General features: G+C 39.2%; 1 protein-coding gene across 1 annotated transcript; it reads right to left on the bottom strand.

Annotated features, from left to right (window-relative positions):
* Window positions 1-27,380, bottom strand: LOC119879040 (ankyrin repeat domain-containing protein 26-like). The gene is made up of 7 exons (XM_038589507.1): window positions 26,964-27,380; window positions 26,633-26,806; window positions 19,579-19,685; window positions 15,734-15,804; window positions 12,509-12,542; window positions 6,650-6,719; window positions 1-60 (listed from the first exon to the last, which is right to left on the bottom strand). The coding sequence occupies exons 1-7, from the start codon at window positions 27,036-27,038 to the stop codon at window positions 1-3; spliced, it is 591 nt and encodes a 196-aa protein (XP_038445435.1). The 5' UTR covers window positions 27,039-27,380.
* Between the last annotated feature and the right edge of the window lie 91 nt (window positions 27,381-27,471).

The following is a 27,471-nucleotide window of genomic DNA, read 5'->3' as shown; positions in this document are numbered from 1 at the left end:
TTACTCTTGGGTCGCAAGAAAAGCAGCCATTTGCTTTCTTAAGTTTAGTTTCGGGACAGTCTAGAAAAAAAATTGATAGTTTTTCAGGATTACAAGTATCACATTTCGTAAAAATAATTGTAATATTCACCATTACCAAATGAACACCATTACAAAAAGAACACAGGTTTTGGAGATCATTCAAATACAGATTCAAATCTCAGTTCCGCCATTTACTAACCTACATTTTCTCATGGGGTGAAGATTATAAGAGATTTAATAGTCCCAAAATGTTACTTTTCTTACCCCTGATTATTATACAAAGTCTTCCTCAAAAAGTTAAATAAAAATAGAGCTATCCGGGATCCCTGGGTGGCGCAGCGGTTTAGCGCCTGCCTTTGGCCTAGGGCGCGATCCTGGAGACCCTGGATCGAATCCCCACGTCGGGCTCCCGGTGCATGGAGCCTGCTTCTCCCTCTGCCTATGTCTCTGCTCTCTCTCCCTCTCTCTCTCTGTGACTATCATAAATAAATAAAAATTTAGGGAAAAAAATAGAGCTAACCTATGACCCAGCAATCGCAGTACTCAGTATTTATCCAAAAGATACAAACATAGTGATTTGAAAGGGCACCACCCAGCACCCCAACGTTAAAGCAGCAATGACCACAATAGCCAAACTACAGAAAAGCCCGATGCCCACTTGACAGATGAATGGATAAAGAAGATGCAGTGTGTATAAATACAATGGAATATTACTCAGCCATCCTAAAGAATGAAATCTTGGCCATTTGCAATAACATAGATGGGACTTAAAGAGTATTATACTAAGTGAAATAAGTTAGAGAAAGACAAATACCATATGATTTCAATCCTATGTGGAATTTAAGAAACAAAACGGAGGTGCATAGCGGAAGAGAGGGAAAAATAAGATAAAAATCAGAGAGAGAGACAAACCGTAAGAGACTCTTAATCATAGGAAATAAACTGAGGGTTGTTGGAGGGGAGAGGGTTGGGGCAATGGGGTAATTGGGTGATGGTAATTAAGGAGGGCTCTTGAAGTAATAAGCACTAGATGATGTATGCAACTGATGGATCACTGAATTCTACCTCTGAAACTAATAATACGCTATATGTTAATTAATTTGAATTTAAAAATTTTAAAAAGGGGATCCCTGGGTAGCTCAGTGGTTTAGCGCCTGCCTTTGGCCCAGGGTGGGATTCCTGGAGACCAGGGATCGAGTCCCATGTCAGGCTCCCTGCATGGAGCCTGCTTCTCCCTCTGCCTGTGTCTCTGCCTCTCTCTCCCTATGTCTATCATGAATAAATAAAAAAATCTTAAAAAAAAATTTTTTTAAATACTTTCTTTACCAAAATGTCTTAAAATAAAAATCTATCCCTAGGTAATTTAAATTAAAAAAACTAACAATAAGGGCAGCCCCGGTGGCGCAGCGGTTTAGCACCGCCTGCAGCCCAGCGCGGGATCCTGGGGACCCTGGATCGAGTCCCACATCAGGCTCTCTGTATGATGCCTGCTTCTCCCTCTGCCTGTGTCTCTGCCTCTCTCTCTGTCTCTATGACTAAATAAATAAAATCTTTTAAAAAAACTAACAATAAGAAATGTCATTATTGGGACGCCTGTGTGGCTCAGTGGTTGAGCATCTGCCTTCGGCTCAGGGTGTGATCCCAGAGTCCCACATCAGGCTCCCTACATGGAGCCTGCTTCTCCTCCCTCTGCCTCTGTCTCTGACTCTCTCATGAATAAATGAATACAATATTTTTAAAAATTAATTATTTTATTATATTTAAAATTTTTCAAATGTGTTTGAATGATTTATAATTGCATGACGATCTCTTATAAGAGAAAATATTAAAATTTAGTTTCTAGTAGTATTTATTTGGGCAAGTTGGCATTACAAACAGTTTTAAGTTGCTTTTGTTTGTCAAAATGCTAAGGACAAATGATTATCTAACATCAGCCTCCTTCCAGGAATGTGAGAAAAATAATAAGGCTTGTGGGGTAATGATTCAGGAATGAAAACCACAGACACACACAGACAACAGAAAGGCATAATCAAAAATATTGACAATAAACATAGAAAGAGATGGACTGAAAGAACAGACACTAAAGAAACGTGTTTTGTTTTTTTTTCCCCCATGTAAGGAAAACGTAGGGTACGGGAAAGTCATGTACAAAAAAATGCAGGGGGGACAGCCATGGTGGTTCAGTGGTTGAGTGTCTGCATTCGGCCCAGGGCGAGATCCTGGAGCCCCAGGATCGAGTCCCATGTCAGGCTCCCTGTATGGAGCCTGCTTCTCCCTCTGCCTGTGTCTCTGCCTCTCTCTGTGTGTGTGTGTGTGCGTGTGTGTGTGTGTGTGTGTGTGTGTGTGTGTGTCTGTCATGAATAAATAAAACCTTTAAAAAATGCAGGAAGAAGAAGAAAAAAAGAAAAACATAAGACGTGACCAATCAAGCATGATCTTAAGGCAGGGAAAAATGTAAGTTAAAAAAGGCCTGTGGAAAAAATGGTTAGGTTAGTATTAACTTATTAGTTAATACTAATTAATTATTAATTATTAATAATACTAACAACCATTTTTCCACAGGCCACACTATATGTGTGTGTATGTGTGTGTGTGTGTGTGTGTGTGTGTATGTATGTATGTATAGTTAGGAATATACGATGAACAGCCGCCTCTGTTTAATATATAAATGTAACATCTATATAATAGATTGCCCCCTATATATTTTCAGACCATAATGCTTTGAAACTAGAACTAAACCACTAAAAGAAGAAATATGGAAGGATTTCAAACACGTGGAGGTTAACGACCATCCTTCTAAACGATTAAAGGATCAACCAGGAAATTAGAGAAGAATTAAAAAGATTCCTGGAAACTTATGAGAATGAAGATACAATCGTTCAAAATCTTTGGGATACAGCAAAAGCAGTCCTGAGGGGGGAATACATCGCAAGACCAGCATCCGTCCCCAAACTGGAAAGAACTCAAAGCAAAAGCTAACCTTGCACCTAAAGGAGCTGGAGAAGGAACAGCAACTGAAACCTTCACCCAGCAGAAGACAATAAATAAATATTCGAGCAGAACTCAATGAGATAGAGACCAGAAGAACTGGGGAACAGATCAACAAAATCAGGAGTTGGTTCTTTGAAAGAATTAATTAATAAGACAGATAAATTATTAGCCAAACTTATTAAAAAGAAGAGAGAGAAGACCCAAACTAATAAAATCATGAACGAGGGGATCCCTGGGTGGCGCAGCAGTTTGGCACCTGCCTTTGGCCCAGGGCACGATCCTGGAGACCCGGGATAGAATCCCACGTCGGGCTCCCGGTGCATGGAGCCTGCTTCTCCCACTGCCTGTGTCTCTGCCCCTCTCTCTCTCTCTGTCTCTCTCTCTGTCTCTCTCTCTGTGACTATCATAAATAAATAAAAATTAAAAAAAATAATAATAAAATAAAATAAAATAAAATAAAATAAAATCATGAACGAGAGAGGAGGGATCACCACCAACACCAAGGAAATACAAACGATTTTGAAAACTTAGTATGAGCAGCTTTACGCCAATAAATTAGGCAATCGAGAAGAAATGGGTGCATTCCTGGAAAACCACAAACTACAAAACTGCAACAGGAAGACATAGAAAACCTGAACAGGCCAATAACCAGGGACGAAACTGAAGCAGTCATCAAAAACCTACCAAGACACAAAAGTCCGGGGCCAGATGGCTTCCCAGGGGAATTCTATCAAACGTTTAAAGAACAAACCATACCACTAAAGCTGTTATGAAAGATAGAAAGGGATGGAGTACTTCCAAAGTCGTTCTATGAGGCCAGCATCACCTTAATTGCAAAACCAGACACAGACCCCACCAAAAAGGAGAATTATAGACCAATACCTTGATGAACACGGACGCAAAAATTCTCAACAAGATACTAGCCAACAGGATCCGACAATACATTAAGAAGATGATTCACCATGACCCAGTGGGATTTATCCCCGGGATGCAAGGCTGCTTCAACACTTGTAAAGCAATCAATGTGATTCATCATATCAGCAAGAGAAAAAAACAAGAACCACATGATCCTCCCAATAGATGCAGAGAAAGCATTTGACAAAATACAGCATCCATTCCTGATCAAAACTCTTCAGGGTGTAGGGATAGAGGGAACATTCCTCAGCATCTTAAAAGCCATCTACGAAAAGCCCACAGCAAATATCGTTCTCAATGGGGAAACACTGGGAGCCTTAACCCTAAGATCAGGAACAAGACAGGGATGTCCACTCTCACCACTGCTATTCAACATAGTACCAGAAGTCCTAGCCTCAGCAATCAGGCAACAAAAAGAAACAAAAGGCATTCAAAGTGGCAAAGAGGAAGTCAAACTCTCCCTCTTTGCAGATGACATGATACTGTGCATAGAAAACCCAAAAGAGGGCAGCCTGGGTGGCTCAGCGGTTTAGCACTTCCTTCGGCCCAGCGCCTGGTCCTGGGGACCCGGGATCGAGTCCCGCGTCCGGCTCCCTGTGTGGAGCCTGCTTCTCCCTCTGCCTGTGTCTCTGACTCTCTCTCTCACTGTATCTCATAAATAAATGAATAAATAAAATCTTAAAAAAAAGAAAGAAAAAGAAAACCCAAAAGACTCCACCCCAAGATTGCTAGAAATCATACAGCAATTCGGCATTGTGGCAGGATACAAAATCAATGCCCAGAAATCAGGTGCATTTCTATACACAAACAATGAGACTGAAGAAAGAGAAATGAAGGAGTCAATCCCAATTACAATTGCACCCAAAAGCATAAGATACCTAGGAATATACATAACCAAAGAGGTAAAGTGTCTCCACCCTCAAAACTACAGAACACTTCAGAAGGAAATTGAGGAAGACCCAAAGAGATGGAAAAATATGCCATGCTCACAGATTGGAAAAATTTCAATGCTACCCAGGGCAATTTACACATTTAATGCAATCCCTATCAACATACTATGGACCTTCTTCAGAGAGTTGGAACAAATCATCTTAAGATTTGTGTGAAATCAGAAAAGACCCCAAATAGCTAGGGGAATATTAAAAAGAAAACCATAGCTGGGGGCATCACAATGCCAGATTTCAGGATGTACTACAAAGCTGTGGTCATCAAGACAGTGTGGTACTGGCACAAAAACAGGCACATAGATCAATGGAAACAGAATGCAGAATCCGCAAGTGGACTCTCAACTTTATGGTCAACTAATATTCAACAAAGCAGGAAAGACTATCTACTGGAAAAAAGACAGTCTCTTCAATAAATGGTGCTGGGAAAATTGGATAGCCACATGCAGAAGAATGAAACTGGACCACTTTTTTACACCATACACAAAGATAAACTCAAAATGGATGAAAGATCTAAATGTGAGACAGGAATCCATCAGAATCCTAGAGGAGAACACAGGCAACACCCTTTTTGAACTTGGCCATGGCAACTTCTTGCAAGATACATCCCTGAAGGGAAGCAAAACCAAAGCAAAAATGAACTATTGGGACTTCATCAAGGTAAGAAGCTTCTGCATAACAAAAGAAACAGTCAAGAAAACTAAAAGGCACCCTACAGAATGGAAGAAGTTATTTGCAAATGACCTATCAGATAAAGGGCTAGTATCCAAGATCTATAAAGAACTTAGTAAACTCAACAGCAAAGAAACAAACAATCCAATCATGCTTTGGGCAAAAGACATGGACAGAAATTTCACAGAGGAAGACACAGACATGGCCAACAAGCATATGAGAAAATACTCCAGATCACTGGCCATCAGGGAAATATAAATCAAAACCAGAATGAGGTATCATCTTCCACCAGTGAGAATGGGCAAAATTAACAAGGCAGGAAACAACAAATGTTGGAGAGGATGTGGAGAAAGGGGAACCCTCTCACACTGTTGTTAGCAATCTGAACGGGTACAGCCACCCTGGAAAACTGTGTGGAGTTTCCTCAAAGAGTTAACAATAGAACTGCCCTATGACCCAGCAATTGCACTTCTGAGGATTTACCCAAAGCTACAGATGCAGTGAAATGCAGGACACCTGCACCCCAATATTTATAGCAGCAATGTCCACAATAGCCAAACTGTGGAAGGAGCCTCGGTGCCCATCGAAAGATGAATGGATAAAGAAGATGTGGTCTATGTATACCATGGAATATTACTCAGCCATTAGAAATGACAAACACCCACCATTTGCTTTGACGTGGATGGAACTGGAGGGTATTATGCTGAGCAAAATAAGTCAATTTGAGAAGGACAAACATTATATGTTCTCATTCATTTGGGGAATATAAGAATTGGTGAAAGGGAACATAGGGAGAGGAGAAAAAATGAGTGAAAATATCAGTGAGAGTGACAGAATATGAGAGACACCTAACTCTGGGAAATGAATAAGGGGTAGTGGAAAGGGAGGTGGGGGGGGTTGTGGTGACTGGGTGATGGGCACTGAGGGGGTCACTTGGCAGGATGAGCATTGGGTGTTATGCTAAATGTTGGCAAATTGAACTCCAATAAAAAAAAGTTAAAAAAACATAAAATGACAAGAGGCAAGCCACTTTATATTTTAAGAGTAAATAATACACAACACTAAACTCAGAGCAGGAAAATTAATTTTACAAGAGAGTACTTTACCTTGGTACCGGAACTTAAGTCCTCATGTTTTGAAGGCCTTGAATCATCAGTATCAGCTTTGCAGGTACGACTTTACAGCAAAAATAGAAAACAAAGACAAGTTCATTTCTTTAAAAAGAAAAATCGAGTCAAAGTCAGTTGTTTATTAATTAAGTTTCTTGACATACGAAAATTTAGCCTCGTTTTGGTTAAGCTTTTATTTTTAATTCTAGTATCCTTAACATACAGTGTTACATTAGTTTCATATATACAATATAATGATTTGGTAATTCCATACATCACCCAGTGCTCATCATGACTAGTGCATTCCTTAATTCCCATCTCCTATTTCACCCATTCCCCTACCAACATCCCCCCTGGTAACCATCAGTTTGTTCTCTATAGCAGTCTTCTTCTTGGTAAATCTGTCTTTTCTGTCTCCTTCGCTCATTTTTATTTTGTTTCTTACATGTTACTTAGGAGTGAAATCATATTTGTCTTTCTCTGACTTACACTGCTTAGCGTAATACGCTCTAGCTCTCACCATGCAAATGACAAGATGTCATTCTTTTCAATGGCTGAACAATATTCCATTGTGTGTGTGTGTGTATATATATATATGTGTGTGTGTGTGTGTGTGTGTATATATATATATATATATATACACACACACCACTTTTTATTCACTAATCCATCAACATGCACACTTAGGCTGATGATTGCAAATAATGCTGTAGTAAAAACATGAGTGCATGTATCCCTTTGAATTGGTGTGTTTGTCATATCTGGGTAAATACGCAGGAGTGCAACTCTTGGATTGTTAGTTTTGTTTTTAACTTTTTGAGGAACTGCCATACGGTTTCCCATGGTGGCTGTCCCAGTTTGCACTTCCACCAAAAGTGCAACAGGGTTCCTTTTTCTCAACATCCTCAACTACACTTGTTTCTTGTGGTTTTGATTTTAGCCATTCTGACAGGTGTGCAGCGCTATCTCATTGTAGTTTTGATTTGCATTTCCCTGATGACGTGTGATGCTGATCATCTTTTTATATATCTGTTGGCCAACTGGACATCTTCTTTGGAAAAATGTCTGATATATTCTGATCATTCTTGACCTGGATTGTGTTTTGGGTGTTGAGATGTATCAGTTCTTTAGATTCTTACACTAACCTTTATCAGATATGTCATATGCAAATGTCTTCTCCCATTCTGTAAGGTTGCCTTTTAGTTTTGTGGATTGATTCCTTCACTGCAAAAGCTTTTGATTTTGATGTAGCCCCAACAGTTTATTTTGCTTTTATTGCTCTTGCCTCAGGAGACATAAAAAAAGAAAAACCTGGCTACAGCTAATACCAGAGAGATCATTGCCTGTGCTCTCTTCAAGGATAAAATGGTTTCATGTGATATATTTATATCTTTAAACCATTTTGAATTTATTTTTGTAAATGGTGAAAGAAAGTGGTCCTGTTTCAATCTTTTATATACCCATTCAGTTTTCCTAGCATCATTTATTGAAGGAGACTGCCTTTTCAAACCATTGGATATTCTTTCTTGCTTTGTCAAAGATTAATTAGCCATATCATTATAGTTTATTTCTGGATTTTCTATACTATTCTACTGATATTTGTATCCATTTAATGCCAATACTATGCCGTTTTGATTACTACAGCTTTGTAATATAACTTGAAATCTAGCATAGAGATATCTCCAGTTATGTTTTTCTTTTTCCAATATTGCTTTGGCTATTTGAGGTCTTCAGTGGTTCCATATAAATTTAGTGTTGCTTGCTCTAGTTCTGTGAAACATGTCGATGGATTTTAGTAGGCATTGCATTAAATTTGTAGATTGCTTTGGGTCCTATACACAGTTTAACAATAGGTGCTCTTCCAATCTATGAGATGGAATTCTTTCCACGTCTTTGTGTCATCCTCAATTGCTTTCACCAATGTTTTCAGAATACAGGTCTTTCAAAATTTGGCCTCTGTGTTATTTTTTTAACATGTTATTTATTTATTTATTTATTTATTTATTTATTTATTTATTTATTTGAGAGAGAGAGAGAGAGAGTGTGTGTGTGTGCACAGTAGGCAGAGAGGCAGGTGGAGGGAGGGGAAAGAAGCAGGGCCCCTGCTGAGCAGAGAGCCTTATATGTGGCTCTATCCCAGTACCCTGACATCATGACCCAAGCCAAAGGCAGTCGCTTAACCGACTGAGCCAGCCAGGCGCCCCTTGGCCTCTGTTTTTAAAAAGGGTTTAGTTATCTATTTTGCTTTCACCTCTCCTAACCTGTGAAATGCCCAGTAAAGGCCCAGTTTTAGTTCCCATAACTAAGTGTGACAGGTGAGGAATTCTCTGAAATGTCTGACAGCTAACTGGACAAAAGTTAACCACCATGAATTATCACCTTCCACCTGTCAGAATGGCTAGAATCAAAAACACACACTAAAAAATATTGGTGAGGATGCAGAGACTAAGGAATACTCGTGAGCTGGTGATGAGGATAGAAATTGGGGCAGCCACTGTAAAAAACAAAATGGAGTTTCCTTGAAGAAGTACCAATAGAAATACCACATGATCCAGTAATCCACTACTGGGTACTTACTTACCCCCCAAAAAAGAAAACACTAATTTGAAAAAACATATGTACCCCAATGTTTACTGCAGCATTATTTACAACAGCCAAGATATGAAAGTAACCCATGTCCATCAACAGATGTATAACACACACACACACACACACACACACACACACACAGAGCAATATTACTCAGCCATAAAAAAGAATGAAACCTTACCATTTGCAACAATGTGGATTACCTGGAGGGTATTAAGCCAAGTGAAATAAGTCAGAGCAAAATAGACAAATACTGTATGATTTCACTTATATGTAGAATCAAAAAAGCAGAACAAATGAACAAACAACCAAAAAGCAGAACCAGACCCATAAGTACAGAGAATTCTGTATTGCCAGAAGGGAAGTGGGTGGGGGACAGACAAAAATGGGTGAAGGGAAGTGGGAGGTTCAGCATTCCAGGTATAGTAAGTCACAGGGATAAAAGTACAGCATAGGGAATATAGTCAATAGAATTGTAAGAGCAATATGCAGTAACACATGGTAGCTACACTTGTGGTAAGCATGGGGTAACAACATAGACCTGCTGAATCACTATGTTGTACACATGAAACCAACATAACGGTGTGTCAACTATACTTAAATTTTGAAAAGGAACTATCTACAGATGTTAAAGAACAAATTTATATGTTATTACTTGGAATACTATTCCCGAAGAGATTAAAAGATTAAAAATTATAAAATCCAAGTTTCACAAGTCCTGCCTTATTTACGTCCACATAAACTAGCAAGACCTTAAAAATCATCAAGGGCACTCAGATACCCAAGAAGAGAGACTGCTATACAAATAGTCCTGATATCTGTGCCTCTATTTACCCACACACTGCCTAATATTTTCTTTTTGTGAGTTACCACTCCTGGATCACTCCTCTGCAGGGCTCAGTGGCACTCTCCAACGTTTAAGTCTTTAGCCTGCCAAGGCACAGATTCCCAAAACAAGGAAAGGCTCAAATGACCAAGAATAGGAGCCATTTCCTGCTCCTGGAGAACCAGCTAAATGGAGTCTGAGTCATCCATGCAGTCATCTCAATGTAGGCACCTTACCAACTACCCAAATGAAGCTCCGTTATTGATCTGACAGCTAGTCCTACCCCACCAAACCCTACACATACATGGGAAGGGCATCAGAGAATTACGAAAAGAGGTGGAGCGATCACAAGACCCTGTGACCTTGGGCCATACATTTACATAGTTCAGAATCTCCATTCCCCCCATTATTTGAAAGGATCTAACCCGCCTTCTGTAAGGTGGGGTAGAAGTCGATGATGTCCCATTCCTATTTGCTGTAAATACTCTTGCCAGTGGTTCAACTGATTTTAATGTTTCTCAACAGAAACTCTGAAGTAGGGCAGCCGGATAGCCCAGCGGTTTAGTGCCACCTTCAGCCCAGGGCATGATCCTGGAGACCCAGGTTTGAGTCCCAAGTCAGGCTCCCTGCATGGAGCCTGCTTCTCCCTCTGCTTGTATCTCTGCCTCTCTCTCTCTCTCTCTGTCTCATGAATAAATAAAATCTTTTTTTAAAGGAAAAGAAACCCTGAAGTATGCTAGTTCCTTCAATTAAACCAACAAAAAGAGGGATCCCTGGGTGGCGCAGCGCTTTAGTGTCTGCCTTTGGCCCAGGGTGCGATCCTGGAGACCGGGATCGAATCCCATGTTGGGCTCCCGGTGCATGGAGCCTGCTTCTCCCTCTGCCTGTGTCTCTGCCTCTCTCTCTCTCTCTCTCTCTCTCTCTCTCTCTGTGTGTGACTATCATAAATAAATAAAAATTAAAATAAATAAATAAATAAATAAATAAATAAATAAATAAACCAACAAAAAGAAATGCTGCTCAGGACTCTCTTGAACGCTCTATTTTATTTTATTTTATTTTTTTTTGAACGCTCTATTTTAATATGCTTTTATAAACAACAACCAATATCTTGTGTTCTTTCTTTGTGTAATTGACCTTTGTCTATCTTGTCATAAACTCCAATATTCTGTCATCATTTCTAAAACTCTTTTTCCTATTCAACCCAGTGTGGTTCTTCTTGAAACATGCCCTCTCCTGCTAATTCCCGTCTCATGTACACTAGACCCACTCCCTATCTTTATATTATTAAATCAAAGATGAGAGAAAAGGGAAAAAATCTAAATTTAAATCTCATTTCTGTCAGTTATCAAATTCAAGTAAGTCACTTTAATCCCTTTTCAGTTTCAAATTCTCCACTTCAACAACCACTTGGTAAGGATGTTAAACATGGGTTACAGCATCAGAGAGTATTTTGATTAACACATCTCTAAGATTCTTTAAAACCCTGAAATTCTATCTGCTTTTCATTTTGTCTTTAGAAAAATGGAGAATCCTTAGCTGCAGAAATGATAAAAAGTAATGGAATAAAAGAAACAGCAAGAAAATTGGAGAAGAAAGTTTAAAAAAATCAAGAAAAGAGTATAGAAAGGACATGGAGAAAAGCAAAAAAGTCTACAAAAAAAGAAAAAGCTTCACAGAACTTATCAAGGGTGCCAGCCTAAAGGGAAAATTAGACTGAGAAGTCAGTAAATAGACAACTGTTTAGAAATACCCTCTAAATAGATGATAAATTTAATTAACGTTACATGGTCTATACCTAGATTACATATCCTTCACTTTCAGAAAAATCATTCATCTCAAGGAGAGCAGACGTCACTATATCTAAGAGCTTGCCTGATTAGGGCTTGCTTGTGTAAAAGCTATGGTACTGTGGCCATAGGTAACTGAGATCCACTCCAAAATCTTTGACAGTAAAAACAAGAAACTAGTTACCACTGCAATAATTACCTCTAGCTATCACTAGTTGTGTCAAATATATTAGGAAAATGCTTGGACTTGCCTGGTTCTTAAGAAAACTCCAAATCAGAGTTAACATGTAATGAAATTTGACAATCTGGGATGATCTAAGATCTGTATCTTAATTCCAGTGCTGCTGAGGGGCAAAACATGTATGTGGGAGCCACGCAGGCTAACATTCAAATCATGGGTCTGCTACTCATTAACTATGGAATCCTGGGTCAGTTTATCCATCTCCCTGAACTACAGCTGACTAGTTAATAAAAAGTAGGCTATAACAGCACAGCTCCTTGGTGAAACTATTGCAATGACTAATAAGTAATAAGTAAGACATATTAAGCACATAATACAGTGTCTAGCCCAGAAGACAACACTCAACAAATCCTTTCCTCTCCACTTCCTTGGTTAACACATCATTTTAAAAAAATCCATAAAAGTCCTACCTGCTTAAAGAGACTTCTTCAGACTTCTTAGCCACTAGTAAAGAAAGCAGGAAAATACATTTTAAGTCAACAATAGAAAAATACAGAATATTAAAACTGTAAGACAGATGATGACTTGTTCAAAAGTATTCCTTTGGGACCACACCTGGAAACCACACTACAGTGGATATTAATTGTACTATTGGTAGGCAGTTAATGCATTAAGAAATCTCATTTTCTCCTCTATATTTACCAATGCAAGAAAGAATTCTAGTTATCAGGATGTGGTACATACAAGTGGATGTTTCTAATGACCATTATTGTAACCAAACCAAACCCTATGAGACGGACAGGAAATGGTATCATTAGCAGAATCATTATCATAAAGTGACAATGGCAAACTTAAATAGCATGATTTTCCTGGACTTCCACTACTAGGAGCAGTTAAAACAGACTATACATATTTAGCTGGAACACAACGGAACCTCTCCAGCTCCTCAGTAGAGACTGCTAAGTTCAGGATGAAATGCCTCATCACAAAGTTCGGCTCGGCTCCGGTCACAATCTTGGGGTCCTGGGTGGAGACCCTCAGGGAGTCTGCTTTTCTCTCTCCCTCTGTCCTTCCACCTCGCTTGTGCTATCTTTCAAATAAATAAATAAACTCTTCTCAAAACCTTTTCTAGAGAAAGACATAAGGCCTAGAAAAAGAACATTTTATTTTTTTTATTTTTTTAAAATATTTTTTTCTTTATTTATTTATGATAGTCACACACACAGAGAGAGAGAGAGAGAGAGGCAGAGGGAGAAGCAGGCTCCATGCACCGGGAGCCCGACGTGGGATTCGATCCCGGGTCTCCAGGATCGCGCCCTGGGCCAAAGGCAGGCGCCAAACCGCTGCGCCACCCAGGGATCCCAAGAACAACATTTTAAATGGAATGAATTGAGCCTCCTGACTTGTTCAGTAGAGAGGGCTGAAAATTTCAAAATGGACTGATACTTGGCTAAGGAAATAAAAGCTTCCTTTGTCTTCCAGTATCTTTAACTTGGTATTCTTCAATCTATCCTCCACACGAGACGCCTGCAAACTATGGCCACAGGCCAAATCCAACCTGCCATCTGGTTCTGTAAATAAAGTTGTAATGGAGCACAGTCACATCTATTTCAATACATATTGCTATGGCTACTTTCACACGACAATGGCAGAGTGTGAGACCCCAGGGCCTAAAATATTCACTATCTGGCCCTTTTAAGAAAAGCCTGGTGATCCCCATTTTATGCCATAACCAAAGGGCCCTAATTCAAATCTAATCTGATTACTCTTCTATTTCAAATTCTCCTATCAATCCCTGCTGGCTCCCTCCCCAACAGCCATTCCATATTCTTCATTCTTGCTGGAGAACCACAGCTTTATTTGGATAGTTAGTGTCCCAATACACAAAGAATGTGGTCTCGCCCCAGCTGCAAAAGGAGAAAGGATTATTCTAAGCTAATCACAGTACCTGACTTACCAGTGACTGGTTTAGGAACAAGCAAGTCATGTTACCTAGCCTATAAAATGTTAGGGGAAGTTTACTGCAAGCTGCTGAGTTTTCTTCCTATATAAAAGAAACACAAAGACAAACACAGTTCTTCTGGTCATGGATATTGTCATGTGAAAATATGCCTGAAGCTGTTGCTAATTAGCCAAGCAGGAAAAGAGACAGGGACTCCTGGGTGACTCAGCGGTTGAGTGTCTGCCTTTGGCTGAGGCCCTGATCCCCGACTTCCCCGATCAAGTCCCATGTTGGGCTCCCTGCCTGGAGCCTGCTTCTCCCTCTGCCTATATCTCTGCCTCTCTCTCTCTCTGTCTCTCATGAATAAATAAATTAAAATCTTAAAAAAAAAACACAACACAAAGACAGCTCTATTCTATTATGAGCACCTTGAAAGACCAAAACTCTCTTCCATCTTTGCTTCCTATAACTTGCAAAACCAAAGCCAACCTAAAGAATTTCTGTGATAGAGATCCACTAAGTCAAAGGTTTCTTCCTACATTTCAGACCATGCAACACACTAGGTGCCACCTCTGGGGAGCAACGGTAACATCTTTGTGACTGCGAACATTTTTGTGCTTTTATTATAATTTGTTGAGCCCAAGTTGCCCTTTTTGAATATTTATTATGATCATCTTTTGACTAATAACAGAGTATCTTATTTCCAAAAAACTACAGTATTATGCAACAAACAGGAGAGAACATTGTTCTAGTGAAGTCACTAATAGTGAGATTGTGTTGATGCAACAGCATCTAAAATAACCTGTGCTCCTCAACAGGCTTCCGTAGGATAGGTCATCACCTAAAAAATCAAGCAATCTCATTGGTCTTTCTGCACACTAGCTAAGTTTTGCAGTTCTTATTGTTTGCCATTTGTGTAAAGGACCAGCAAGGTACTGCAGAGTTCCAGTTTTAAGGATAATGAGACAAATCACGCTATAATAATATTTACTAAATGAAATCCACTTGTAAAAGTCAAAATACCATTTGTATAACCAGTAATTTTTATAACATGTTTATAGAGGAAACATAAAACATACTAACTTGAAAATCTTTTTTTCCTTATTTACACAAAGCTATCCCATAGGATTTTAAGTCTCATAACTAATGAGGGCACCTGGATGGCTCACTGGTTGAGGTTGTGATCCCAGGTTCTGGGATTGAGTCCTACATCAGGCATCCGTATGGAGCCTGCTTCTCCCTCTGCCTCTCTCTTTGCCTCTCTCTGTGTGTCTCTGAGGAATAAAGAAATAAATTCTAAAAAATACTAAGATAACGAATTTATTTTCAGACAATACTGCCTCATATTTTATTTTTTTATTTTTTTATTTTTTAGATTTTATTTATTTATTCATGATAGTCACAGAGAGAGAGAGAGAGGCAGAGACACAGGCAGAGGGAGAAGCAGGCTCCATGCACCGGGAGCCCGATGTGGGACTCGATCCCGGGTCTCCAGGATCGCGCCCTGGGCCAAAGGCAGGCGCCAAACCGCTGCGCCACCCAGGGATCCCTGCCTCATATTTTAAATTACCAAAAAGAACTTCTCAAATTCTGAATCCTAGACTATTAAGAAAGAAATTAAGAAACCAAACACCCATGCAATTTACACATCCGATTTGTTTTGTTTTCATTGCTTTTTCATGGTCAAAACTGCCTTACTCTGACTTCATCTATGTTAGGACCACCATAAGTAATTCACTCTAAAAAATCATACCTAGATCATGATTCTGTGAAGAATTTTCAGGTTTCATTTCTTCTTCATGTTCAGAAATTAGTTGGTCACTGCTACGTATAAGAAAGAGTGATAAACAATGAGACTTTTTTAATACTGATATGAAAAATATTTACCAGATATATCAAATTCTTAAGATTTTTCAAAGAATATCAGGGTTAACATCAAAACTTAAATTACCCGAATAGGTACTTCAAATTTGTTAGTTCTAAAAACTTTTATCAAGTATGTAATTATAATTAAAGGAGAAACAAAAGTAAGGTGAACCAGTCATGAGTTGAAGGCATTTTGCTCAGTAAACTAAGAGTTAGCCTGCCATAATGGAAAGTGTCTCAAATCCCAAAGTCCCAGCTCTAAAACCAGCAGCTTTTTGTTCTTAGACCAGCCACTTCTCTTCCACTCAAAGTCTTTCTCTATAAAACAGGAATCTTACCATCTTATATTACAAGGCTGTTAGGAGGATTTAATGAGGTATTATACCCAAAACGTGGTCTCTCAGGCAAGGTGATGCCCACAACTCTGGGAAGGGCAATATGAGACCTTCCATGACCTAATAAAAAAGGTATTCCACAGGAGTTAAAGCAAGCTTGGGGGGCAGCCCGGGTGGCTCAGTGGTTTAGCATGGCCTTCAGCCCAGGGCATGATCCTGGAGACCCAGGATCGAGTCCCATGTCGGGCTCCCTGCATGGAGCCTGCTTCTCCCTCTGCCTGTGTCTCTGCCTCTCTCTCTCTCCTCTCTGTGTATTCTCATGAATAAATAAAAATAAAATCTTAAAAAAATTAAAAAAATAAAGCAGGCTTCGGGTACAGATGTAGGAACAAAGGGGAAGGAAAGTCCAGTCTCTTCTTGTAGTATTATTTGAACTCCTTTAATAGTTTAGAATGGTCCTAACTAAAGTCTGCTAGCAGAAAAGACAAACAAAATCCTCGAAGGTTAATTCATCATGAAGGTCTGGGCTAATATATGGTTTCCACGTAAGGTTTTTGAGTGTGAAGGGAAGGGTGTATGGGGCTAAAGCCAGAAGGCCCAGCTGCCAGAACAGCATGCCGGTGGCTTTGGAATAGCAGCTGAGCATATAAGCATATGTAATAAACAAAAAAGGGTTGTAAGTTTGAATTCTAAGTGTGGATCACCATGAGGACTGACGAATGAGGATCAGCAAGGGCATCCTATGAGCAAAAGTCAATCATGACTGGACTGCAGAACCAGTTTCAACAGCAATGTTGCAGGAACAGAATCAAAGGAAACCACAGAATGATGAGCATGTCCTTTTTTCCATCCAAAAGGCTTATGAAAGAGGACTGTCTCTCTGGTCTTAGGGAAACCCTTAGGTTCTCGGGAAATTCAAGGGGGAAAGTATAGGCGATAACCCACAAGGAAAAGTATAAAGTTTTCTATGAAACTGAACATCTTAGGACACAATAGTTAGTCAAAACAGACGTTGAGGTGGGTAGTTCAGTCAGTTAACCATCTGCCTTTGGTTCAGGTATGGCCTCAAGGATCCAGCCCTGTGTTGGGCTCCCAGCTCAGCAGAGTGTCGGCTTCTCCCTCTCCCTCCACCCCTCCGCCTCACTTGTGCTTGCTCTCATTAATAAATAAGTAAATAAATAAATAAATAAATAAATAAATAAATAAATAAAATCTTTTTAAGAAGCACCCAGGTATAACATTATGTGAACCCCATGCAGAAGGGTTATAGTTGGAATGAAACAGATACAGTGAGGATCCCTAAGGATAAAGGTCTCAAGAGTCCTGACATAAAGAACCCTGCACCCATTGCTACTTCTAACTAGTCTAGCCTTTTGCTTGGTTTCTGGGTGATGATAGGCTCTAACTCACTGCCACCCCAAAGTGCTGAATCAAATTATACCTTCTCAGCTGTTACCTAGGAAGTAACACTATTTTACTATATTTTAAACCTCAGTTGAGAAATATCTAGCATGTTTTAAGTTATTTTCATTTTTGAAAAAAGATTTTACTTATTTATTCATGAGAGACACACACATACACAGAGAGAGAGAGAGAGAGAGAGAGAGAGAGAGAGAGGAGGCAGAGACATCAGCAGAGGGAGAACCAGACTCCTCACAGGGAGCCAGACGTGGGACTCGATCCCCAGGCCCCGGGATCATGCCCTGTGCCCACGGCAGACACTCAACCGCTGAGCCGCCCAGGTATCCTAGTAATAACTAGCATTTTAATGTAAACTTACATATTAATACTATTAATAATAGCATATTCTTCTGCAGTCCATCCATATACATCTTAGGAAAACCTTCCTAAAGAGAAGACTGACTATATTTCATGGTTCATCTTTTACAGCATATTTTACAGCAAGCATAAGGGCTATTCTAAAATAACAGAGAGATAACTTCATCCTTAAGAACTCAGAGTATTTAAGCACCTAATCTGATATACTTCATCAGGGTAATATCTCACATGTTGCTACAGAATTGACCACTAACATGTCCAAGTGTTCATTTTTGTAAATTAACCCCACGGCTAAAATGAAGGGACAAAAAAGAAGTCTCTGGTTCCACTTGGGTATCATAGTAGAAGTTGCTAATTTAAAACCCTCTGATGAACAAGAAACTATGCCGAGGTCACTGATCTGAATAGGTGAAGGGTTTTTTAAAAAAAATTCCCCATTTTGTGACATCTGGGTGGCTCAGCGGTTGAGTGTCTGCCTTTGGCTCAGGGCGTGATCCTGGAGTTCGGGATCCTGCTTCTCCCTCTGCCAGTGTCTCTGCCTCTCTTTGTGTGTCTCTCATGAATAAATAAATAAAATCATTTTAAAAATCCCCATTTCTTCCTTAAACTGGTACAGTGTACCTCCAAACCACCTGGAGGCCAGGTCGGTATAAAAGCTATCTGTAGGCTTAAAACAGTAATATTCACACTAATGATAAGAAAACAGTCATAGTTGCAGTTAGTGATGTTAAGTTAAACATGTGGTAGGCACTAAATCACATGATTATATATATATATATATATATATATATAAATAATTATTTACACACAACCACCCTTGAAGGATATATTATTATCCTCCTTTTCATATCAGGATATGTATCTGGTGATGGTAAGTAATGTTTCCAAGGTCACATACCCAGCAAGGAGGCAAGCTAACAATTAAACCTAGTCTTCTGTGAATCTAAAGTCCATCTCTTTTCTCTTTATCACTCACCTATGATTTATCCTCATTAAAGGAAGAGTCTATTCACCTAAGGTTCTCTTTCATCCTTCAATCCATTCCAATTAAAAATGAAAATGATAAAACATACTGGACATGAAAAAGTATAAAAACTGATGAACCCAGAGTATCTGCTAATGGTAACCACTTCGGGATCATCTAACAACATCAGTATTCTTCAACAAAAAGTAATAAAGCAAAGTGTCATCCAAAAAAACAAAACAACTCCTACTTATGCTTATTGTATATCTTTTAAAGTATGAAATAGAATCTTAAAAAATATTAATAAAAGAGTTCAGATATCCAGAATTGTGTCATAAAGTAAACTACAAGTTGGGAGTCCCCATTATAAAACTAATAATATTAATATGAAACCCTTTTAATATAAAATCCGATGGCAAAAAAAACTATTGCAAATGACATCAATCAATATTACAAAGAAATATGAATTCTGCTATATACTGTTCATGTTGGCCTGTCAGAAAAATTGCTTTCTACCTAAGAGATGACATCCTGACATTTTTCACTATATGACTATAACTTAATCATCTTAAGATAAAATTTATGACATGAGAAATTGTTACCACTCAAGACAAAATAGTAAGGTTTAAAAAACAAAACAAAAAAATACTCTACCTTTTAACCGTATCCCCTGAAAGTAGACGTGCTCCTTTTCCTACTAAAAATTTCACCATTTGCTCTTTGTTTTCATTTAGAGCAACTAAAACTGGTGTGAGGCCATCCTGTAAAAGTGAAAAAACAACTTATAATTTATAAAATTACATATTTGCATGCTAAATTTTAAAATTTCTATACATTCTGCTAAACTTAAAACATATACTGTAGAAAATAAAATAAAATTAGCCCCTTCCTTCTCACCACTCTGTTTTCACCACCTGCTCCTTCTTTTTAAAAGACTGCTTTCTCAGGGAGCCTGGGTGGCTCAGTTGGTCAAGCATCTGCCTTCAGCTCATGAGCTCAGGTCATGATCCCAGGGTCTCAGGATGGAGCCCTACCTTGGGCTCCCTCTGCAGCAAGGAGTCAGCTTCTCCCTCTCCCTCTGCCCCTCCCCTCCACTCGTGCTCTCTCTCCTGCTTGTTTGCTCTCTGTCTCTCTCAAAAACATAAAATCCTTTTAAAAAGTAAAATTAAAAAAAAATAGACCTCCACTACCTCTTCATAGATTACCTGAAGTCATTCTACAAACTCGCTTCAAACATTGCCTGGCTCCAAGAATCTTTGCTTCTCTCACATAATATACCATGGTACACTCTATTCCACACCATCTAAACCAAGAGCTTCTCGAAGGCAGGGGTGATTTTTTTAATCTCTGTATCTCCACTCTCTAAAACATAGTAGTGAATATTTAAAATATTGTTATTGATTTTAATGGATATCTCTGGAATAGTGTTTTTTCAATTATATTCCAAAGAATACATAATTTGCAAGAAGGAAGACACTGTGCCCCAAAAGAAAGATTCAATGATCATCTATGTTTGTGAAATACTCAAAACTGCACTATACATGTAGCACAAATGAACTCCATTTACATTTGCTCATCCCCATTTGACAATTCCTTTTTTTTTTTTGTAGCAAACATTAATACTTGAGAAATAAGAGTTCTCAGGGATATAGCTTTAAGAACTTTCCAATAAAGGCGAGGGTTTTCTCCAGGTTGTACAAACTTGCTTGATTCTCTTCTATCAATGGTATGGGATCCCAGATGTCAACACAAAACACTGAGTCACTAAGGAGTCACTAAGGAGATGGACTCTGAATGAAAAGAGCTAGGTTTCAGGGTAGCTGGGTTGCGTAGCCAGTTGAGTGACCCTTGGTTTTGTCTCAGGGTGGTGGGATCCAGCCCCACCTTGGATTCTGGGCTCCCCTGGCACTCAGCACCAAGTCTGTTTAAGATACTCTCTCCCTCTTCCCCTCACCCAACCCCCCAAGACTGTGCATGTACAAGCTGTCTCTCTAAAATACGTAAATAAAGCTTAGTAGAAATCAAAAATAGAAAAAGAATAAATAAATAAATAAAAGAAATAAGCTTCAACTGAACATTGAATGCTTAATACTAAGTAGTTCGTGGTTGGGAAACCTGAGTGGCTTAGAGGTTGAGCTCCTGCCCTCAGCCCAGGGTGTGTTCCTGGAGTCCCAGGTTCAAGTCCCACATCTGGCTCCCGGCATGGAGCTTGCTTCTCTCTCTGCCTGTGTCTCTGCCTCTCTCTCAGTGTCTTTCATGAATAAATCAATAAAATATTTTTTAAAAAAATAAATAGTCCTTGGTCAAGGAGGGCACAAATGATGAGATGAGCGCTGGGTGTTATACTTTATTGTGGCAAACTGAATTAAAATAAAATTATAAATAAATAAATAAATAAATAAATAAATAAATAAATAAATAAATAAATATCCTTGGACTTACTCCTATTATACAATGATAAAGCTTTATCTTAACTGTTAGAAAGCTCAGTATGAGATTTTTCTCATTTTTATCTTTTTGATTAAATTCAATTAAATAACATATAGTGTATTATTAGTTTCAGAGGTAAAAGGTTGTGATTCAGCAGTCTTATGTAACACCCAGTGCTCATTCCATCATGTGCCCTCTGTAATGTCCATCACCCAGTTACCCCAAACACCCATACCAACCACTCCAAGGACACTCAGGTTGGTTCTTATGATTAAGAGTCTCTTATGGTGTGTCTCCCTCACTCTGTCTTGTTTTACTTTTTCTTCTCTTCCCCTCTGATACTCTGTTTTGTTTCTAACATCTACATAATGAATATGACCATATGATAACTGTCTTCCTCTGACTGACATAGGATATTATGCTACGTGAAATAAGTATGAGATTTGGTCTCAATTATATTAATTCTGGGACCCGTAAGGCATATCCACTTCTAAAAATCCTCTTAGTATTCCAGTTTCTACTGTGATTACTATTTATAATTATTTTGTATTTTAGGCAAAGTGTAAATCAGAAATAAAAATATAACAGCTTATCAATAAAAATAGGAATACTGGAGGAGCACTGTGTTTTTATAGATTGGTAAAATGAATTTAAATGAAAAATCTTAATAACAAAAAAATTCTAATACTGGCTTACATAGATTATTTTTAGCACAATCAATAATACTAAATAATTTAATATTCTCTGCAATATGCATAATATATCCAAATAAAATGGATTAACCTCATAGGACTGCAGATATTCCAAAAGGAACACGAATACAGTACATTTAAAGAAAAAATGGTTTTCAAAAAAAAAAAACAACTTTTAAATTTTAACTTGGAAAATTCATCCTGAGGTACCGGGTGACTCAGTGGTTTAGCATGGTGACCCGGGATCCTGGGATCGAGCCCACATCAGGGTCCCCATAGAGAACCTGCTTCCCCCTGTGCCTAGCTCTCTGCCTCTCTCTGTGTGTCTCTCATCAATTACTGAATAAAGTAATGAAAAAAATAAGGAGACAAAGAAACAGAAAATTCAATCCCAATCCTAAGAAATTAACATAAAATACAAAATATATATTATAAATTAATATGGAGTGTCTTGAAATCTTGAAATCTTTGTCAACATATACCATAAAACAGTAATTGTAAACTCAATGGTTATGGAGGCAAAGCAGGTGACACGAGTCAGTGAAGAACCTAGGCGGGGACACGAGCAAACTGGAGACACACGCCTCCTATAAAGGGACAGCCTCTGCACAGCATACCAAACAGCAGCATGGGCTCAAGGTACCAGAAGTGATCTGTAAGAAAAGCTCAAAATCCAGAGTTCTACATGCGTGCCATAATTTTAAATGTTAGCTCAACTGACAGTGGAAACTAAATACATCCGGGGGCCACATTTAGTCTATAGCCTACTTGTGTTTTTCTATTTGCTGTGACTGTTTCCAATGGCCGTGCATAAAACAAATACTTGGACATCAAACCTTTCCTAAAGCATCAGGATCACGTTTTACCAACAAATTAGGCCCCACCTTCTAAGGAAAATTGCTGTGAAGACTCATTAACACCTACTGTCAGAATTTTCCAATGCTTGTTTCAACTACAATCTATTTGTATTTACTTCCCTCACATTGCTAACCGAACAGACAGGAGTTCAGAGGAATGCTGAAGCAAAGTTATTAAAACAATTACCATCTGTATTGTCACTAACTACATGCTGAATGTTTAACACAGTAGTGATTATGCACTATGCCAGGGCCCTATGAATTTGAAAGACATCCTAAGATAGTCTATCGCACAGCTTCAACTAAAAAAGAAGGTTCACGGATTTCTACTGCTGCAATTGGGAAAACCCTGCTTGTAATAATCAGAATGGTAGCAAAACACGTAAAATCTTTAAAGGGTCAGACTCTACTTATTAAAAGACTACTCATAAAGACTTCCCATCTGGGTGCCGGTGAATGACTGATAGCTGGAAGAAAAGGTAATTATTTTTCAAGCCAACAGAGATGACCAATAATTTTCATCTGTAATTCTCAAAGAGATACAGAGAGATGAAAGGCTAATGTTGGAGAGAGTGGAAGGAAGTAGCCAGTATCCAACTTCAGTTAAATCTCTTCCAGAGATTTAATATTTTTACATCTCTAAATTTGTATATGTATACCTACCCATTCAGTAGTTCTTAGCCAAGAGTTGTATCAGAATCTCAAAACCCTATTTCCAAATTTCTGCGTACACACGTTATTGGATTCACTCCGTCGAAATCTTCACGGGACAGTTTAGGCTTGTAAATTCTTTTAAAGTTCCCTAGTTGACTGTGATTCACCAGCACAAGTCTAGCTGAGAAGTAGTACAGTACACAACCATGCCAGTCTCCTCTTTCACCTATGTGGCCAATTCTCCCTATCACTTGAGGATTCAGCCAAAAACAGAAATGAGTCACTTATCAAACCTGCATTCAATTTCCATGGCTAGAGGTAGAACAAGGACTAGTAAACTCAAAATGCAACTTGATTCCATTATTTACACACTCCTTACGTCCTTCCCATCAAGACATTCTAGATTTGCAAGAAGAGTTTAGACTCGTATCTAAGTGGCTATAGCTGCAAAATACTATACTGTGTTCTTTCCTCTTCTTGTCCACTTTTTTTTTAAGATTTTTATTGATTTATTCATGAGAGATGAGAGAGAGAGAGAGAGAGACAGGCAGAGACACAGGCAGAGGGAGAAGCAGGCTCCTCCATTCAAGGAGTGCCATGTGGGACTCGATTCGGGAGACCATGGGATCATGCCCTGAGCCGAAGGCATATGCTCAATCACTGAGTCACACAGGCGTCCCTTTTCGTGCCCATTCAACCACCAGTTTACTGCCAATCTGATGTCCTTAGAGTCCTCCTAGAATTGATCTCTATATAAATTTACAACACACTCACTGGTTCGTAAGTAAGAATTACTATCCCTGAAAATTGAAGACTCCTTACCTAAACATAAACACTGAAGAAAAACAAACACAATCCAAAAACCTTGTCTTGATATTTCCCCTCACTTGCCAAATGTCTAAATCACTCTGCATGTTCCTGACTGCTTTCTCCTTTGCCCCTCTTTTGTCCCTCTTAAGTCAAGGCTGATAAAAGACAAACTCTGACCGTGTTAATCAATCACTTTTTGATCAAATAGGAACTTCTCAACAGCAGCAAGATTTGATATTGTAAAATACACTTGTTTTGTGTTTTAAGACAAAGCCTATTTCCAAGGCAAATTTTGCTTTCCTCTGTTGTTTGACACTAAATAAGAAAACAAACTGGGTGAGAAAACATTTTTGAAAATAAAGTTTCAGAACACATTCTGTGTTCTCAAAAATATTTGCCATAAATACATAAAAGAAACCTGTATTCTCTAATGCTTCTTTAGAGGTATCATTATTTAGGGGCAACTGAGTGGCTTAGTCCGTTGAGCATCTGACTCTTGGTCTTAACTCAGGTGATGATCAGAGTTATAAGATCCAGCGCTGCGCCAGGCTCAGCACAAAGTCTACTTCAGATTCTTACTCTCTTTCTTTTCCCTCTGCCCCCACAACATCCCCTGCTTGTAGATGCTCGCTCACTTCCTCAAAAATAAATAAAATCTCACGGCTGAGTAATACTCCATTGCGGACATATACCACAGATTACTCAACAATTAGAAACAAAAATACCCACCATCTGCTTCAACATGGATGCAACTGGAGGGTATTATGCTGAGTGAAGTAAGGCAATCGGAGAAGGACAAACATTATATGGTCTCATTCATATGGGGAATAGAAAAGAGTGAAAGGGAATAAAGGGGAAAGCAGAGAAAATGAGTGGGAAATATCAGTGAGGGGGACAGAACATGAGAGTCTCCTAACTCTGGGAACCAAACAAGGGATGGTGGAAAGGGAGGTGGGTGGGGGGTTGGGGTGACTGGGTGACGGGCACCAAGGGGGGGGCACTTGACGGGATGAGCACTGGGTGCTGTGCTCTTTGTTGGCAAACTGAACTCCAACTAAAAAAATTTTTAAAAAGAAAAAACTAAAAGATAAAATAAGTACATAAACCCCAGAGTGTGAGGTGAAAAAATAAATAAATAAAAAAGCTTAATTAAAAAAAGGAAGGCAGGAAGGAAGAAGTATTATGGTAAGCCTGGGGGGCTCAGTGGGTCAAGCATCTCTCTCTGGTTATGGTCACGATCCCACTCCTGACATCAAGCCCCGTGCATCAGGCTACCTGGCTCAGTGGGAAGGCCTTTTCTTTCCCTACCTCTGCCTTTCCTCCCTACTCTTGTTTGCTCTCTCTCATATAAATACAATCTTCAAAAATAAAAAGTGTTGTTATTTAAAGCAAAAGCTTAGACAGTTATTTCAAAATATTTTCATCCAGGAAATGTTTGAGCTTCCGAATATGAAAAATCGACCCTATCTATGACACACAACAGTGTTTCTGCAAGGGCAGCGACTGAAGGTAATGCATGTCAAAGAAAACACAGGGAGACTGGCAAGTGTGGTCATCACCAGCTCCCCATGCACACCTACCACCCCACTGAGGAAATACATAGGCTGAGCAGGAGCTACTCTCCGGAATGGGAGGCCTCACCGTGGTACATGGCTGGCAGAGTGGCTACCAGCACAAGCAGACACCACCTGTAGGATGTCATGACCTGATCCCCCTGCTCTCATCTTCTGAACCTTAGGGCCTAGAGTGCCCAAGGCCTATTACAACCTGCTGCTTTCTCCTCCCATTTACATTCACCCAAGCTACTCCTCTGGGTCACGGTCTCCTACTCATCCCCAGAAGCATCCATTTCCTAAGCCCCTGCACACCTTTCGGCCTCCATCATCACCACACTCCCCTCTAGGCCTTCAATCCTTTGTGGGCTCTGAGGGCACCATCTACTCCCAGGCACAAAGGGGAAGATTTTCTTTCTGGGGTGGAAGGGTGGCTAGCAGACAGAATGTGGTCTTTCTATATGCATTACTTTTCTTTTTCACTCACTCTGCTTTGGTTTTGGAGTTGTTTCCATGATGACAGGACCTACTGTATAAAATTCAGTGTCGATGTCTTCATATATATATGTACCTATGTACATATATATGTACATATATATAAACCTTTTGCAGCTATCTATAAATAAATAAATAAATAAGTATATATACATATATATATATATATATATATATAATGTCAAGTACGTTGTAAAAAAAAAAAGTTGACTTGTACCGTGTTTTTGGCCTCTATATTTGCGTTTTGTAAAAGCAGCTTCTCTGCTATTGAGACAATCCCTTCGTGGGCTGCATAATGGAGAGCTGTGTTGCCCTTGTTGTCTTTCACTTTAGGATCAGCACCGTGTTCCAGGAGAAGAGTTACACATGCCTCTTCTTGGCATTGTATAGCCTGTGAGCATTACAACAAGAAACAGAATGTAAATTCTGGGAATTGAAAGGAAACATGCCACAAGTTTCACCAATGAGTTATGTTTAAATGCAACAAATGTTCATTCCAAGGACTTCAATCCAATCCACCTCAGGCAGACATAACTGTGACCACCCACCTTCACGAGAGCTGTCCTGTCTTCGCCATCACAGAGGTTAAGCTGGCAGTGCCGATCTACCAGGAGCTTCACCATATCTTCACGGCCAATGGCACAGGCCAAGTGGAGAGCAGTTCTGTGAGTGTGAAAGGACTTGTCAAGAAATTACAGTGTACCTTTTCAAAAATTGCAAATCAATTCATAGAATTGTAAATGTTAAATACTACATTATTCTCATGACTCCAAAACAAAGAATTAGTTTACTTTAGAAGAAAGTACAATATTTTTTAGTGATTTTTCACCGCTCTATTAAAAGAGCAGCCTATCTGATTAGGAAGAGCATGACCTCAAGAGGCAGCTCAACCTGGGTTTGATTCCCACTTTAACTCTGTCGCTTCACAGTGACCACTTAGCCTTATCGCAATTTCCTTATCCACAAAATGGGCATAAAATGTGCATAAAAATAGTTATCTCAGGTCACCTGTCTGGCTCACTCTGAAGAGCATGTCACTCGATCTCGGGAGCCAGG

This window comes from Canis lupus, unplaced genomic scaffold (genome assembly GCF_011100685.1).
Source record: "Canis lupus familiaris isolate Mischka breed German Shepherd unplaced genomic scaffold, alternate assembly UU_Cfam_GSD_1.0 chrUn_S221H381, whole genome shotgun sequence".
NCBI classification, from domain to species: domain Eukaryota; kingdom Metazoa; phylum Chordata; class Mammalia; order Carnivora; family Canidae; genus Canis; species Canis lupus.
The sequence above is the reverse complement of the archived record's forward strand: the minus strand, read 5'-3'. Positions and strand labels throughout refer to the sequence as shown.

Bases quoted from the DNA above. Each gene is read 5' to 3' on its own strand.
- LOC119879040 (XM_038589507.1), bottom strand. From the start codon at position 27,038: ATGGTGAAGCTCCTGGTAGATCGGCACTGCCAGCTTAACCTCTGTGAT. The intron at 15,805-19,578 runs GTAGAGTATTTT...TCTTATACGTAG, and splicing joins TCAGGGGATACGGTTAAAAG to CAGTGACCAACTAATTTCTG. The intron at 6,720-12,508 runs GTAGGACTTTTA...TTTGCTGTAAAG, and splicing joins GAAGAAGTCTCTTTAAGCAG to TCGTACCTGCAAAGCTGATA.